General features: G+C 37.1%; 1 protein-coding gene across 4 annotated transcripts in view; it reads left to right on the top strand.

Annotated features, from left to right (window-relative positions):
- The window catches only part of MINDY4 (MINDY lysine 48 deubiquitinase 4), a 69,887-nt gene that overhangs the window by 49,848 nt on the left and 2,851 nt on the right, over window positions 1–17,188 (top strand). For 3 of the 4 annotated variants that reach the window (XM_057398948.1, XM_057398945.1, XM_057398944.1), the window contains 2 exons: window positions 9,486–9,666; window positions 14,402–14,474. In XM_057398948.1, coding sequence (XP_057254931.1) covers window positions 9,486–9,666; window positions 14,402–14,474 — 254 coding nt within the window. Of the gene's footprint in view, window positions 1–2,622; window positions 4,048–9,485; window positions 9,667–14,401; window positions 14,475–17,188 lie in introns of those variants that run through there. The other variant, XM_057398946.1, reaches the window with a different exon arrangement.

The raw sequence follows: 17,188 nt of genomic DNA, 5'->3' as shown, positions 1-17,188 counted from the left end.
TGTCTAGTTCAAGTTCCTTGTTCTTTTCTATGAGCAATGTAACATTTAAAGCCTAAAAAAAAACCCCCAAAAATGGTTATGCACCATGATAGCATTTTTTTCATTTTCTTCTGAGGAAAATGGCATCTAGGTAGCAAAATGGTAAATTAGGTCAGTGCAGGCAGGAGCTATTTCTTTCCCATTTTCCCTCTAAAAATAAAAAGTTACTCAGAGAATCAGACACCATCTTCCACTTATTCTACAAATTATACAGTGAGGGGGGTCTGCTTTTTCTACTACTGTGCTCTTGCAGGAGCTGGACTCACAGGCAGTGATCTGTTTTGCAAGCCAGTGACTTAATCTGTTACAGAAACTCCAGTAGACGTATTTTCCTTTTTTTTTTTTTTTTCAGTCTACATTAGTTAGGCATCTGCTGCAAATTGTCTTGCTTTTTATTAAGACCATCTGCAAGTTCTCTGCATTTCAGTTTGTGTGTCTCAGCTCCTGCTGCAGTGCTGCCTTAGGACTAGGACAGAAGTCAGATTCTGGTGGCCTTTGGTCTCAAGTCACTGGAGTCTCCACAGTGGCTTTTTAGCATGAGAGGACGGATTCTGCTTTCTGTTACAAAGATATAAGTTTAGAACAATTTAGAAAAGATAAATGTCACTGATAGTTTGCGGTAATGAAACTGAGAATAGCATTTGGCTGTAAGTCTTTCAAATTGACTCTTTTCTTCCTCTCAGTGTTTCCGTAAGTTGTGTCAGCATCCAGTTACATTGTGGCTCTGAGGATGGTAACAGAAACCAGTAATGGAAAAGGATTGTCATTTTTGTTTGTTGTGGGGTTTTTTTGTGTGTTTTGGTTTGGGTTTTTTGTTTCCAGGAGTAAGAAAATCCCGAGAATGCTATATGGTGAATCATAGACATTAGAGTTGGAAAATTCCCTTTAGGTCATATCCAGCCAACCTCTCAGGGGATAATTCAGGATATTTTTATGTTCTGTTATATAGCAAGCTTTCTTTAAAAAATATGTATTCATGAAGTTCCTGCCTTTCCGTTTAGCTGTCCATTTATTAGGTGATTGTTGTACATATAACTGTGATCTTACCTTTTTTCTTACATATCTCAACTCTAAAATATGAGAAAGTGCAAATACAGATTTGCAGGTACCTGCAAATATGGAGATTTTAATATCTACTATACAGTTGGTGCTTTAAATATACTAATATTAAATTTGACTGTTCATTTACTTAGTTTCCTCTGATTATCATATTTACTTCTAATCCAGCTTGCCCCTAAACAATTCATCCCATCCGCTAGACATTTGCAAGCTGATGTAACAGTTCCTCCCTTTTTCATCAGCGCATCCTGTCCACCGCTTATTTTTATTGCTCTGCTCTAGATTTCTTCCAACTTACAAATGTATTTAAGAAGAGATATGGAAGATTACAGGCTACATTCTGTAAATCCACATAGAGAAAGATTTCTATACCATTTTATCTCTCTTGTCTAATTAGGTGGAGTATTTGTATATAATCCACAATTTCCTTGGTATGTCTTCTGAGTTGAAAATATCTTGAGGGCATGAGAACTGAATTAATCCTTATGTCAAACTTTGGCAGCAGCACAAGTCAAAACAATATGATCAGCCCCTTTTTCTCCAGTGATTGCCTGAAGAATTCCTCTGTTGCTGATCTATTAATCCCTTTCACTGGATCATGCTGAATGTGTTATCTTTGCTGATTAGAAAAATGTGTGTTTCATGTAATTTGTCTGGGACTGTTATGTCTAAACATCACTCCTAACATATTACCATACTCAGGATGTTTTTGGTAATGTAATTACTTGTTGCAAATTTTGTCACAGTGACAAATGGATTTATTCAGTCTATTCCATATGCAAACGTTTAGTTCTGTATTTGAATGCAAAAAACCTAAAAGTCCAGTTCTGCTACTTTTTGGTAGGCAAGTTACACATCTTTGGATTTCTTTAGTTTGTGCTAAGCCCATATTTAAGCTATATTATTTCCATCTGATTTTACATATTTAACTAAGATACTTAATATTTTATGTTTCCTGGGATCTCTTTAGAGCTCCGAAAGAAATAGCAACATTTCCAAAATCAGGTCAGTCCACGTAAAATTGGTTTTCCAGAGGTTTCCCTCTGTTTGCTGGCATGCAGCATGCAGCAGTTCAGCAGTAGTTTCAGGGGAGTGGAGTCGTTTCTGCAGCAGAGACAAGATCTCGGAGAAAGGGGTGAGGCAGAGAAGTGGGCAGGGCCAATTATAGCAGTTGCGAGTGAGAAAGTCCCTGCATTTGGGTCAGGGTTTTTGGCTTATATGTCACATTAAAATTGCAGGTGAAAAAAACCTGGAATGATGAAAGTTTTCAAAACTTACTGTGATGTTAAAAATAGAAGGAGATGGAAACACATGCTACTTGTATTTATACCAGATAACTTAAGACACTAACAGTGACAAAAGAGAAAAATAATCTGCATTCGCATCCGAAAAATTTAGAAGATACTATTTTTTTATTATTATTAATGATGATAATAATGATACTAATATCTAACATTTGTGTGTCATTTCCTGTGAATAGGTCTGTGCTTCACAAAAGAGGCAAGTATCATTACCATTTTCCAGGGGGGTAACTGACAAACAAAAGTTAAAGTGTCATCCCAGCAAGTCATCCAATAAGCTAGTGGCTAAACTGGGAAGAGAATATAGGTCTTCTGAATCTGTTATTCTGAAGTAAGTAGGGTACTGGCTGATGAATTTGGCCATCTTTCTGAAATGCTTTTTTGAAATCATTTTAGATATGTGCTGTTGTACGTGAAGTAGTGGAAGTATTCAAGGTTACTTTTGAACCTTATCACTGATTCTTCTTTGTCTTCACTGATTTTCTCCTGCTTTCAACCTGCCCTGCTATGGTAGTTAAACCTACTATTATCTGACCTCCCAAACTCAGCTTACTCTGATTCCTGACGGTGTCCAAGTTTCTGCCTGAGCTGTCAGCATTTCAAGAGACTGATGCTTTATAGTTTTTGCAGTTCTGAAGATGGAGAGAGAATGTGGCATTGGCAAAGAATTTATCCTCATTTTTCCAATTTGTTTTCAAAAAGAGGGACAAACATAAATAAACAGAATTTATGCATTAAAATTCCACAGATGGGAAATATTATCTTTGGTCCTTTTGATGCGACCAGCACACTTTGTACTATAACAAGCCCTACTTGAATTATTAAATCTAGCACACATGCTCTGTCTTCTGGCACCTCACCTGTTTGTTTGCCCTGTGGAACGTCCTTTCTATAACCTTTTTTTGCTGGGAAATATATCTGCTAAACAGGCATCTTTCTCAGTCAGATGGACTGCATTCAAGCCAGGTCATTGGTGGGGTTGCAGAAGGGAAAGGTTTAGAAAGAGGGTTTTAACCAACTCGCTTAAGGAACCAACAACAAAAATATGCGTATGCAAAATGGAAACTGATGGTTGGTTTTAATTTTCCACTTATTTTTCAATAATGGGTATGTGGTGGATACTGTGCTGTGTAGATGCATTCGGCAAGGGACCCTGCTGGTTATGCAAGACATTTTTGATCACCACTGTGGGCAAAAATATGTGATACATACAAATTTAACTGAAACAAGGCTGACAAAGCATTGTCCATTTAAAAAGTCTGTTCTTCATCCCTTGTTTTTACATCTCCCTTTCTAGCCTGAAACCAAAATTTTAATGAAGTCCTATTGTCCTCCTAGTCATTCATGGACAGTTATTTTCCCAGAGGCCAGTCACTGTTGCTGGAATATTGGCATTGATTTCTTGTCAACATCCTTACAAATAAAATAGAATCACAAAGATTTTATTCAAGACAATAAGAACAACAAATCCCACATGTTTAAAAGAGTTCTGCATGCTTTGCAAACAGACAAAATAGAAAATGAAAAGTCAAATATTTTCCACATGTCTCTCTAGATTACAAATACCTACATGTGGATCCAGATTTATCCCACCTAATTTTAGGTCTTTGTAGGTTGAAAATGCTTAGTTCAGTCCAGCCAACTCCCTTTATAGTTTATGAACAGGGGGGCATCTAAATTTTTGCAAGACCTATCTTTTCCTTGTTTGATTTATAGACAGCAAAGCCTAGGGGCCAACCTAAGTTAGAGGGCCTAGAAACAGGTGCTGAAGAGTTAAGTGAACTGAGTCTTGACCTATCTTTGTCATTGCAGTAAAGCAATTTACTGAAGTGAATTATAAAGTCCTTCATGTTTGTTAAGGGAATGGCAAAGTGCTGAAGTCTGAATGAGGGTCTGAATCTCTCTCAACATTTCTCCAACTTGATGGGATGTACCAAAAAAGCAGCAGAATGGGACATGGATCAATAAAAGGTCCTGAGGCTACCTAGTACCCTGACGTATTTCTGCCTTGCCACAGCAGCATAAAAGAACATTAGTCAATAGCCAGTGCTTTCGCAGAGTCTGAGTTAGGGTTGAACGCACACTTCTTTCTGTTCTTCTTCATTAATGTTGCCCTTCTCTCTCCTGTCCTCTCCTGCCGCCACATTCATTATCAGAAAGATTTCCTTTTCTACAACAAGAAGGATTCAAAGCTGCAGAGAAATTATCTAAGGCTGTCACACAGCATTAAGTCATTAAGTTATGCATAGTCTGAATAATAACCTTTGTGAACATTAGTTTTATTTTTCTTAATCTGATTGAAATCAAGTACACATCAGTGGCATTATCTTTACCCTCACAGTGTCCTTTAACTAGATGCAAATATAATAGTATTGTGGCTGACCTGGTATTTTAATACTGCTGGTCAAATAGGTGAACTGAATCAGTGGTGCTCTTGCCCATCCAAGTATATCTGTTTTGACACCATTGACACTTTAGTGTCAACGTTCACTGTTGGAACATTGTTTAATATTAATTCAGTAAAGGTCATTGCAATTATGAGGAAAAAACATTGACAGAATAAACAATAGGTTGTGGCCTTTAACTGTGAAAGCTTTGTAATTATCCTTTTGTCTATCAATCCTACTGGATTCAGTACAATTAGAAATTACACAGTTTGGCAGAACCCAGACCTTTGTGGAATCACATGGGTCTCAGTACTGTATTGTATGATTGCTATGGAAAATAAGCATCTGTTGTATTCATGCAAGCAAACATAAAGCAAGAAATAATATCTAATTTATGATCTAAGTCCAACAAGCAAGGAAGTGAAATTACACTAAGTAATAATAAAGCTCCTGGAGAAAAATGGCATCACACTAGCCATATAAAGTGATCTCCCCTAGCTTTGGTATAATCTTTTCTTCTTTAAATCATAGCCACTGTATAGAAGTGATAATCTAATGTTTGTTTCTGTTCAAGGTAATGGAGATGAAGAAACACAGTATCTACATTATATTTCTTTTTTGTTTCTTTTGGTATACATATGGCAAAAAATAGCCTGTTCAATGACAAAATAAAAGCAAAATGGTGAAGTACCATAAACTCGTTCTGGCAGATACTTTAGAATAATTCTCCAGTAATAAATATTTGTCTGTAGATTTAATTTCACTATTGTGCAAATGCACACTGAAGTCAGATGTGGAAAAAGACCACCCAGAGTGTTGAAAATGAGCCATTTAAAGGTACTTGCTTTTGAAAGGTTGACATTTTCCGAAGTTGAGAATTGTGTCACTGAAATTTGTGAGCATTCTTAAGAGATTTGTAAGGGAGAGAATCAGGGTTAGTGAAGTCTCCATAGGAATTAAAAACATGCAGCACGAAAAGACACCAAATTCATTAATTCATTCTTCCCCTCCTTACTTTTTTTTTTTTCCTGAAGGTTAATGATCATGTTTGAAAACAAATATTTGAATAGTAATGCATTATTACTTTTTAATGCATTGTGTTACTGCAAACAGAAAAAAAAAACCAAAAAATAACTCAAAAAAACAAAAGGGATTCTATTTTTGGTTTGCAAAGAAGAAATACAGCTGTTGAGCCCTTTACAAAAATAATATTTAATAGAAGAGATTCAAGTTACATATCCCTAATTTGCTTTTGGAAGTCAAAGGCAACATTACACTCACAGGGCAGCATACAAAAGCTGGAAGGAAGGGCCCCATTCTCTGGCAAGCACTTTTTGGATAACACACACTCGGAGTTTGAAGGGTTTCATGAGAAGTCAGAACTGGTGTTCATGCTTGTTCTTCCCTGTTCTGCTTCAAGGTCCTGTTATATTCCAGGATCACTACCACCAGCCAACCTGACCCATCAATTGAAGAAGCGCTCACCACTCACCAGCTGGACCAGTTAAATGAGAGCACGCTTTCAATCTACTCAACAATCGATGCTTCAAGAAGGTGGCAGAAGAATCCTCACAAGGAGGATTGTTCTTACCTTGCCAGTAGCATGGTTCCATATTATATTTTGTAGAAAAAAATTAGACATGATTTGGGGAATTCAATGGGAGAGAGAATTTCCTTATTGGAAGTTTAGACAAAGAAATATGGAGATATGAAGGAATTTTAACCTTATGGATAAAACCCATTCCATGCTGCCTGACCTTTTCCCATTCCATTCTATTCCCACCCAGAGTGCAGGAATACTCTGAGGTTTCTGGAGAGCCACAAGCCTCTGGAAGGTGATGGTAATAGGACAGAGTGGCCGATTGTTTTGAGAAGCAGACCTGCAGTGACCAGCCAACAGCTGGAACACAACTTGATGTTAAAGGCAGCAGCCAATCCTCACCTAGAATAATTGATGTAACTGAAACAAAGACTTCCCGCTTTTTATAAAAGATGAGGATTTGAACTGAAATGTTTTTAGATTCTCATTATTGTCTTAAAGTTCATGTCCTCACCTTCTTCTGCAAGCATTGTAATTGAAAACTATATATGTTTAGAGAACGTTCCTGCAGACCTTACTCATCTGAGCAATTTGTCCTGACTTCAGTGAGACTGTTCATGTGTGTAAGAATTGGAGTGGATGTGTGCTTTGAAACACAGCTGTATCTCTCTAATCTTGTTTTGTCAAACATTGTTTGATGAAGCTTGGAAGTTACTTTATCAGACATATGTAGGAAGAACACAATTTTAGAAGACTGGGTGTTCCTTTCTGGCTTTGATATATCTGCATATTAAAATATGTGAGACTGAATCTTTTCATCCGTATCCCTCTAATTTGCCGTCTTTTATTGCATCTGTGTGTTTCCCTTTGTGATAACTCTTGTTATGAGTATTTTTGTGAGCTTCTAAAAAATTTAAGACGAGAATTTACATAAAAACCCAAAGCTGTTTTATAAAAGGCTGTTATGAATAGATATTAGTGAAGTAATGAGTCAGGGAATAGTTACTTAATTAGCTAGAGACTTGTTATATAAGCAGAAATTCTCATTGGGGAGTATAATTGAATTTGTACTCATGTAACACTTCAGATATAAATTCTAAATCTCAAGAATAAAAATCCCACACACTACTTATCACTTAGTTTTGATGCTGTTTAGATTTTTAATTAAAATAGCATATATGTTGGCTTCTTGCGTTTTAGCAATATATTTGATGCACTTGTCTGCCCAAAATGAAGAACTGGGGAATGGGCTGCAGAAGCTGTATCTGTGAATCTATATCTAGAAAGCATGTACAAGATTTTTTTCTGTTAAAAATCTTCCAGTTTCCACTAGTACCCATGGCATATGCTGAGACATTATTTAAATCCCATAGTGGTAAACGTAGAAGTTGCAATAGAGTAGATGATTTCTGTAGATTATATCACCATATTACTATGCAAACCTCTTCAAAACTACCTGAGCCTCTAAACTAGCAAAGTTTCTTTGATCCATGTGTCTGTATTATGGAGGCAGAAACTGATCTCATATTTCTCTGTGCATATATTTGCACACTTGGCTGCCATTCCTTGTTCTGCAGATTAGTAGCATACCGTCAGTGCAATATCTGTTTAGCAAGGGATATGCAGAACTGGTGATAAAGATGGTTATACGCAGCATCCTGCATGGTAGTGATTCTCTCTGTTATATGAATAATAAGCAGAGCTGTTGTCAGAAACATTCCACTGAAAGCAAACAGTTTGATTTTGTTTTTTATTTTCCCTGAGCGATTTATTAAAGATACAAAACCCAACAATTCAATGGGAGAAAAAACAGTATTATTTTGAACTTATACAGCTTCAGTGACAGGAATATAGCTAACAGTAAATATCTATTATAGCTGAATATTAAAATCCTAGCTGAGAGAAATTAGGTTTCTTTGCTACATTAATTAATTGTTACATTAAGCAATCTCGTCACTATTTTTACTGTTATTTACTACTGAAGCTACTAATATCATTAACTGATACTGCAGTTTTAAAGCAGCAGGATGCAGTAGGAGAATGGTATCTGTCTCAGAACCCATTAGTATGAGGTGAAGAAAATACTACAAGTTATTCAGTGACCTCAGGGGATGCAGAGAACTTCCATGACTCATATCAGTATATATATATGTAAGGTTTCAAAACCATAGATACACTCTCTCAGGTATTAAAGCATATATATGTCTACTTTAAACCATAAATTCCATGACAAATAATAGATATGAGCCACAACTCTATGCTAGACTTGAACCTTAAAGACTATGGGGTGAAGCAGCATTTGAAAAATGGCTAAACTGATAAATGAATACACATATAGAGAAAAGTCATTGCAAATCCAAAGAATTGCTATAGTAGCCTACATTTTAAGCATCTGGTAGATTTAAGAAATATACTTCAAATCTTATTTCAGTTGGAAGGGACCTACAACGATCGTCTAGTACTCTGCTAAATAGCTCCCTGAATAGCTTAAAGTTCACTCTCCTGAAATCCAGTGTAGCAACTTTGCTGTCCTTTTTTCTCATTACAGTGAAAATTTTAAAGTCAACCATTTCATGATCATATGGCCAAGACAGCTACCTTTAAGAATAGTGAATCAAAACAAGTGCTTCTGTTGTTGCTTTCTTCTAGTACCTGAGAACATGTAAAATGTCTGGGCTATGAAGCTAGAAGAATATGCTAAAGTGAAGGGATTGTATTATATTCTTAATCCAATAAAAGATTTTGAGTTCAGTTTAGTTGCTCACACAGGGGTGTCATGTCATCTGAGATCCTAAGAAGTCTCCTGCCTGGCTTCCAGGTATTGTTGCATAAGAGCATGGTCTCCCATTGATCTCATGTAATATTCCTGACCTAAACTCACTGTGGTTTTATAGCTATTGCAGAGGGCAGGATTCCTTTTGGTTCTGATCATCAGGGATATGATCTTTTTACTGTAAGGTTACTACAGCTGGATTTCATTAACTGCCTACCTCAGGGCTAGATGCTTGCTTGCTATGTTCCATGATTTACCAGACCTATCCTGATCTGCTTCATCAGCAGTGTATAATGAGTATTCATTAATGTTTGTGCACGGTAATAAATAAATTGTTTCTCCCCCTGCTCCCTATGATTTTCTATTGTTTTGTATCTTCCCTTTAGGTCGGTTGTTACTTGAAGACCCCTAAATACCCAATTTGGTTGGTGTGCAGTGAAAGCCACTTCAGTGTGCTTTTTAGTTTGGAAAAGGATTTACAAGGTGACTGGAAAACAGAGCGGAAATTTGATCTATATTATTATGATGGCTTGGCTAACCAGGAAGAAGAAATACGGTTAACAGTTGGTATGTACAACTCAGTAAATCTGCATTTAATCTCTGATGATGGCAACAGAAGAATCCACTAATACAAACAATGATGGTTTCAGGCATTAAAAATTAGTTGTGTGCCTGCTTCATAATTTTAAGTTTTGATGATTAATTGGAAATTAGATTTCACAAGGAAATTTTGAGGATAAGCTCCTGAAATGGTTAAATGTGAGCATGGGCTACCTTGTATAGACTGGTAAATCTTTCAGTGACGCTGATTTCCAAGGAGAAGATTTTGGTCTGGTCTATTCATGCTCCCAGGGCTATAAGCCATATTTAACTACTCCTATTCTTCCTCACGTCTTCTCACATAATTTCTGTAGGCAGAAAGTGCAAGTCTTCTGTTCCTCAACCCTACACGCCTGTAGTAAAATGAGCAGAAATGGTGAGGAAGCATGAAATCCTTGCCTCCAACAACAGCTACTTCAGAATATGACAGTAATCTGCTAAGAAAGCCTAGCCTCTTACCTGCTTGTAAGCATACCTGGAAACATGAAAAAGATCTTCTGACTTGTTACACTCATTCTTTCAGGAAACCAGGCCAAATTATGCAGCTGCTTTTACAGTAATTATGTGTTTCTCCACCTGGAAGGCATTTGGACAAGGAGTATTCTGATACTTAGAAAGCTCCTACTTATTGCCATATTAAGACATTCTTGACCACTACATTTCTATTTGCTAATAATAACCTACTTATCTTTTGTTTTCTTTCCTTCAGTATATTTACACAATCTAATCAAATTCCTTCTCAATCTTAAGGAGCCACTCTATTGTAGTCCACTCTTTAGAAATAAGCTGTATTGCTTGTTTGCACCTACATTCTGGTTCTTAGACAGGATGACTTATACATGGGTGTTGTATGTTCTAATTGAGTCTAATTGAGTGGGAGTGCTGGGGGCTTTAGCATCTCACAAGATTTGATAGTAAACTTGTCTTTCTGCCTGTTATTTATCCTCTTACTTTAATTAAAATCCCTGTCATTCTGTTGCAGTATTCACATTATATATAATCTCAAAAATGCTTACACTTCTAGAGTTGACAGCTGGTTCCCACATGGTCTGTCTGAGATAAAAGATTTTTTGTGATACAGATGATACAGTTCAGCATAAGAATACAGAGATTAGCATTTTTTCTATTGTGTTGTACAATGTAACATACGGTCCAAAAAGAATGTCCTTATCTGTCTTTACGTCATTAGTAAGTAAGGAATGTTTCCAAAATCCAGATCTACCAAGCACTCTGAGATCCCTGGATAAGCAAGTGCTCAGAGTATGTGAAAATTTTTCTTTACTGTTCAACCTGTCACGGCATGTTTGTACATTTCTCCTCAAAAACTTGTATTGAGAGGTAGATATCTTTCTGTTGTGGCTTTAAGCTCTTCTAGGAATGTATCTTAGCAAATCTTTTGTTATCTATGAAATTCTGCAAAAGGCTGTAAAATGCAAATTTCATCATTGCAGGGAAATGCTTTCCTGGCTGTACAGTAATCCCTTGTTAGGTCTGGAGATATACTGAAACTACTTTACATCCAAAGGTAGCATTGATTATGCATTTAAACCATGCATACAGTACTAGATGGATATCTCAAAATGCTAAGTATTACTAGCATTTCCATTGTGGAAATATCAGCAAGCTGTGACGGTTAGGCAGTGTTACCTAACCAGAGGTCCTGGGTGCTGCATAGCCACATCTCACTGGTGAAGGTTAGCAAAGTCATTTGCTTTTCACTAGCAAGAAGGTAAATTCCTTGAAATGGGAATATTTTTTTTATAATTAGGAAGATTACAATCAAGGTCACATTTCAGGAAACCTTGAAGAAATTACACTGGGCAAGAAAAGCAAGAAAGAGTAAGATTACATTTTAGGGGTAATGGCAATTGCCACTTATACTGAGAATTTGCCCTGCTTCTCATAACCTATGAAGATGAGAAATACAAAGTTTCTTCCTAAAAGCAGGCAATGCTTGCTAGTGAATTCAACATAATACCCTAAATAGGTGAAGGTTCTTTATTATTTCCATTGAGATAGAAATTTCTGACAGGCAGGGAAGGACAGCATGCCAGTGTATCTAAATCAATAACCCTCTGCATTGTGTTCATCTTCTTTTGTTGGCTGTTTAGGGACTGAGTAGAGATTCTGCAATTTTTTTCTATGTCACAGAGACCATGTGTATAAAAGTGTGGTTTTATAAGAGAGATACTGATCTTCCTTTCTAATATATACAGATAGCCGCTACCTATGTTAACATTTACAATATGGTGTCTCCAAGTAAAGATATAGGGAATTTTTATACAATTGTTTTTAATAAATCATTGTTATATCTCACTGGTGCATATTTTCAACTCAGTATCCTTTTAAAGGTGTTTTCAAAAAGCAGCTGAACAATTGCTAAAATGTATATAGCTGAGTTTCTCAGAAGATTCTTCCAGAGTCATAGTCACCATCCTCAGCCCCTTTGCAGATTGCACAGAAGGTAGCACAAGCAGGGAAATTAGCCCATATAGAGATACTGGAGGCAGCTTCTAGGGAATGTTGGCCTATTAAATATGGCTCTTTCTTTCAGAATCCTTTTTTTTGCAAGTTAAGATAAAATTTTTCCAATGTGCAAAAAAGTCTTCTGGAAAGGTAATTAATAAACCATAACTTCCTAAGGTTGCCATTAAAATTATGAGCAATCTTTCTTCTCTGGGTTTCTTCTCTTTTCAGTTTCCACTCTTCTAAACCTGTGCTCATTATATGAGCACTCCTGAATAGCAAGTTTGTCTGTAGCTGTGCTTGCACTTAATTTCTCACTACCCTTAGCTTAGGATATAAGTGAAGATATAAGAGATCATATTCATATCCTCCTTGTGGACTCCAAGATGGAAGAGTGTAACTTCAGTATTGCTTGCTTTAAATGAGTTGTCTGAAACACTTTATCACAATTTGTTAGTTAATTAACTTAGCTAAATGTTCTTTGCCTACTCCTGTAAGATATACCTTTAGTGATATTTTTTTGCTTATTCCTTTGTATGAGAAACCTCCATTCAAATCTCTTGGTTGGAAAAACTCAAGTATAAAAATGACAAAATTCAGCAAGTTGGCAATGACAGGAAAAGGCAGCCATGCCATTTGCCTATCCTGCTACCAATACTGTAGTCAGGACAGTGGCTGTTGCTTCTCACTATGAGAAGATCCAGAACATCAGTATCAGGAATTCCTAGAGGGGTCCAAATACTTTTGGAGACCTTTAATGAACCTTTTCAAACTCTTCAATATTAGGATAAAAACAGCCCTTTGAACCTTTAAAGATTCCTGATATCTCTAAGTTCCTGAGGATCTAGGAGAAAACGGCCAGAACTTTATGTACTTTTAAGTATTGTCCATTTCCTACTACTCCAGCCCTTACAGTGAATCAGATTTTTCTGCATGTATTTATACCAACAAAATCAACAAGCAAGGGAGAGCCAGGTTCTCTCTTTGACATGAGGAAGCCTGATATATCTGAGATTGGCAGCTGTGAATATAAGAGCAATTGCCTCCCATCCTGTCTAGATCAGTCTCACAGAAGCAGAGCCATATCCTATACCCCGTCTTGGCAGTTTTTGTTGCTCACAAACCACCCATTGGCTGGGTGACAGACAGAAAAGAAGAAAAAGAAAAATATGTTGTCTGCTGCAGTTTAAAACATTTTACTCCAAAACAGGAAACAGCTGAGCAGACTGACATCCAAGCTCGTCGCAGGATGTTTTCTCCCTGGGAAGTTCAGCAACTACTTTCACTGCTGACAGATCCAGTGTCTGAGACACTGACCTCTCTGTTTTCCCCGAAACAGTGCAATTGCCTCTCTGTCCCGAAAGAATGCTCAGAGCCTGTGGTAGCTCTCTTATGTCCAACCCAAAATCATCTTCTCCCATCTGTGTATTGCTTTCTCAACAGTCAAGGGACAGTCTTTTTTTCCAGGGTGAAGGAATCTTATAACCCGGTTTCGACTGGACTTAGGATTTCCTATTCAAGTGTAGGACTTCCGCTGTCTTTAGTATTAGAGTAATAAAAGTTGCTTTCTTTGTAATTATGACATCAGCTGCAAAATAAAAACCTCATTACAGCCTTCCATGTTTTTTCACTTTCTAATCTGAGATTTTCCTTGTAACCGTCTCTGTATTAGTAAACTAGCTTGGGTCAGGGCATGAGTCTGAGCACAGTCCCATGATCATCCTTATTGTTAAGTTGTCAGCTTAGTTCTGGGTATGTTTCTAGCCCAAACAAGTAATACTGGGCACAATCTAGGATCATTCCTAACAGTGTTTACATTCAGTCTCCCCCTTTCAGCCTTTAGACTTCCACCACATGAACAGGCAGTAAGCCATTAGTGGAAAGGGTTCCAGAAGCAAAGCAGTGTTTGCCGGAATGTTCACTATAAGGTCAGCTATAAAGCCCCTGCTATTGGCAAAGTTCCAGAATCATGGTTCACACTCTTGAGCGTTCCTGGCCCTGTCTGTGTCCTCTCTGTTCAAGTGATGTGAACATGAGGTGATATTTAAGTGCCAGCAGTGTTCACTTTCCAGGGTATTTCAATCCAAAGTGGATACATGCCTGTTGTGCGCTAGGAAATATACAGTGTGAGTAGTAGTCTGTCACTTCCATGGGTGGAGTCCTAGAAGCTACTGCGGTATTCTGTATGAATAGAAATATGCTCCAGGCACTAATAATATCTGATATGTCTCTGCAGACACAACTCAGATGTGTGCTGAAGATAAAGAAAATGATCTTACTCCTCCACTTGAGCACTGCATTAGGACAAAGTAAGTGAAACTAAGGTTTTAATACAGATATATTCAGTTATTGAGATAAATAATACATGTAAGGCTGGAGTGTGATAAAAAACATTGCAGGAAGTAATCTTGCAATATTACTGCTTAAAAATCAGAAAAGATCTGATAGGCCGGGCTGTGTTAATATGCACCACACATTTAATTGAGTATTGTTGTAGTTAACATCAAGCTGGCTAAGATGTTCAATTCATACGTCATCAAGAACTGACTGAGCCAAATTCAGTTTGGGAGCACAATTTGATTTCAACAGATCTAAATTCAGATTCCTGAAAGTGATTGATTACTGTTGTACAGGTATAATGAGAAAAGGAGAAAATTTCTTCAATCTTCATCAGTCTTTTCTGAAAAATATAATTTCACTGGAGGACCTGGGTATGATTCTTGATGCACAAAACCCTGTGCTCAGTGATCTCAGTTTTGTTAAAGTTTCCATATGTCTCTGGGCAACACAGAGTTTCTCAAGACCACAGGGCCCTGTGTTTTGTGAAGTCATTCTTGGCAGTTCTTAGGTCATATTTTCTCCTTAAATACAAAGCTAGTTACTGTAGGGTTTTCATGGCCATATTGAGGTCTATATGATATTAAATTACGAATTTTGAAGTAATTTATCCAAGACATACTCAAGTTAATGAGAATATTTTCAGTTTAATGAGACATGAGGGAAACAAAATGGAGAAATTTAGCTGGATAGAAAAATCAGCTTTATATCAACACCAGCAGCACGACTTTGAAAACTGCTATCTGAATATCTTTGGAGCAAGAAGTAAAAGCCTCATTGTCAAAGACCATAACATTTGCTAAATCAGCAAGCCAGGCAGCTTCAGATTTCTCTTGCAATTTCCCTCCTCTCCTTGCTACAATTTGTCCTGTCAGAAAACAACAAAAAAATAAGGGCAGTGGCTGCCAAAGAGTGTGTTCATGCAGGGCTGCCATTATAAAGTTGCAGAAAAGTAGAGGAGGCATCCTGTAACATGGCAGCACTGATATTAGTCGAGGCTCTCTGCACTGTATTGTATTGATTACTCTGTTCCAGTGACACATAAGCATGACTAAAAACTAAAATAAGTAATATATAGCCTCAGAAACCCACACAGCGGGGTGAATAATACACTCAACTACTTGAAGTTGCTGTTAGAACATCTTTCATTCTTGGCATTCCATCAAAGCTTTACAGTTTTTGTAATGGTGATATTTGTTTATTTTAAGTTCCCTGCTTTAATCTACTGGAGGAGTAAATTACCAGCAAATTCCAGTGTAAATTTATTTTGTTTGTACCATTCTCAGGACTGTCTGATTTACCCTCATGAGTCTGGCTTCTTGTTTTCAGTATTCTCCATTTGCTTTGAGAGTATTTATTTAAGCATGGCCTTGCTCCTAAAGGTTTTTCATGTTATATTTTCCCTCTTTGTTTTAAGAACTTTTTATTCCAACTATGAAACAATATACAAGGAAAAGCAAAACCAAACCAAACTAACCAATATTTTAACAAATTGTAAGATAAATAAAGAATGTTTTATATTATGCAAGCATGGAAAATACTCCTTAACTAATTTTTAGTCAGGCAAGCAAGGAAGCAAAGAGCTGTTACTTATTTTGACCAAGCATTTTTGATGTAGCTTCTTATCAGACCTTTCTCATTAAAAAATGCAGGATAATTTCTCAAGCAGTATGGAGAATTTCACAGTCTGAACAATCAACTGAGAAGATTAACTGTTGTTTCCAAATATTTACTGGGGGGTTTCCTTTCATTCACAGGACTCATTTGTGTTTTAATCCATGAAAAGCCTTCCCATTGTTTACCCCAATACCTGAACATCACCACCCTGCTGTAATCACCACCATCATCCTGTAATGCATTGAGTTATATGCCTAGCATCTGCCTGCTGTTTGTTCTCTTATCATATCCCAAAGGGAAAACTACATATTTAATAGACTAAAGTTATTGTTATTATTATTAGAGGAGAAAGGTTGGTTTGCTTCTGCAGAGAGTGGAGACTCATGTTTTTAGTCACTATTCTACAAAATGTCAAAAGAGCAAGATTTGAGTTGAAAGGAGGTAACACATCAGATGGCTAGAATCACTAGTCTCTGGCAGTCATCACTTTAACCTGCAGGTTCCCAACCAGAGCCAGTACATGTGCTTTTATTGTGGCTTTCAGCCCTAGACATCTGTAGAAGCAGTTAGATTTTGACCAAGAGACGTCTGGAATGTGCATCCTTGGGTTGTTTGGGAGATGCCGTGCAGACGTCTTATCCCATTCTTCCCTGAAGTATACTCTTGTATTACAGTCACAATCCTCAGCATCTCTCTGCACTGACGGAAATAACATCTGTTAGCTCTCCCTGAGGGGAGTAAAACTTTGATCTGATATTATAATCTGAATTCAGTGGTAAATTTTGTTAACCCTCTAGCATCAGCTTTCCTCTGTGATAGTGAAGTTGTATGATACATTAGTTCATCTGTTTCGCTTTGAAGTGAGATATCCAATGGAAATTTAGTGGATAAGAGAAGAGCATAAACATTTCATCCTGAATTATTGGTGTGCTCTAAAACAATACCAAATTATTAATACAGGAGGTATTCTCTGAATGTTATTCCAGACTGAGCATTGTTCCAGGCCTGAACCAGTTCCTTTTGTGTTCCCGTTAACTCCATGACCCTTGAGTGAGGTGGTAGTTGAACC

The sequence above is a fragment of the Pezoporus wallicus genome, unplaced genomic scaffold (assembly GCF_028554395.1).
Source record: "Pezoporus wallicus isolate ANWC-B61680 ecotype Strahan unplaced genomic scaffold, APGP_CSIRO_Pwel_v1 contig_3487, whole genome shotgun sequence".
Taxonomy (NCBI): Eukaryota; Metazoa; Chordata; class Aves; order Psittaciformes; family Psittacidae; genus Pezoporus; species Pezoporus wallicus.
Note: the sequence above shows the minus strand (reverse complement) of the source record. Positions and strands in the feature narration are given on the sequence as shown.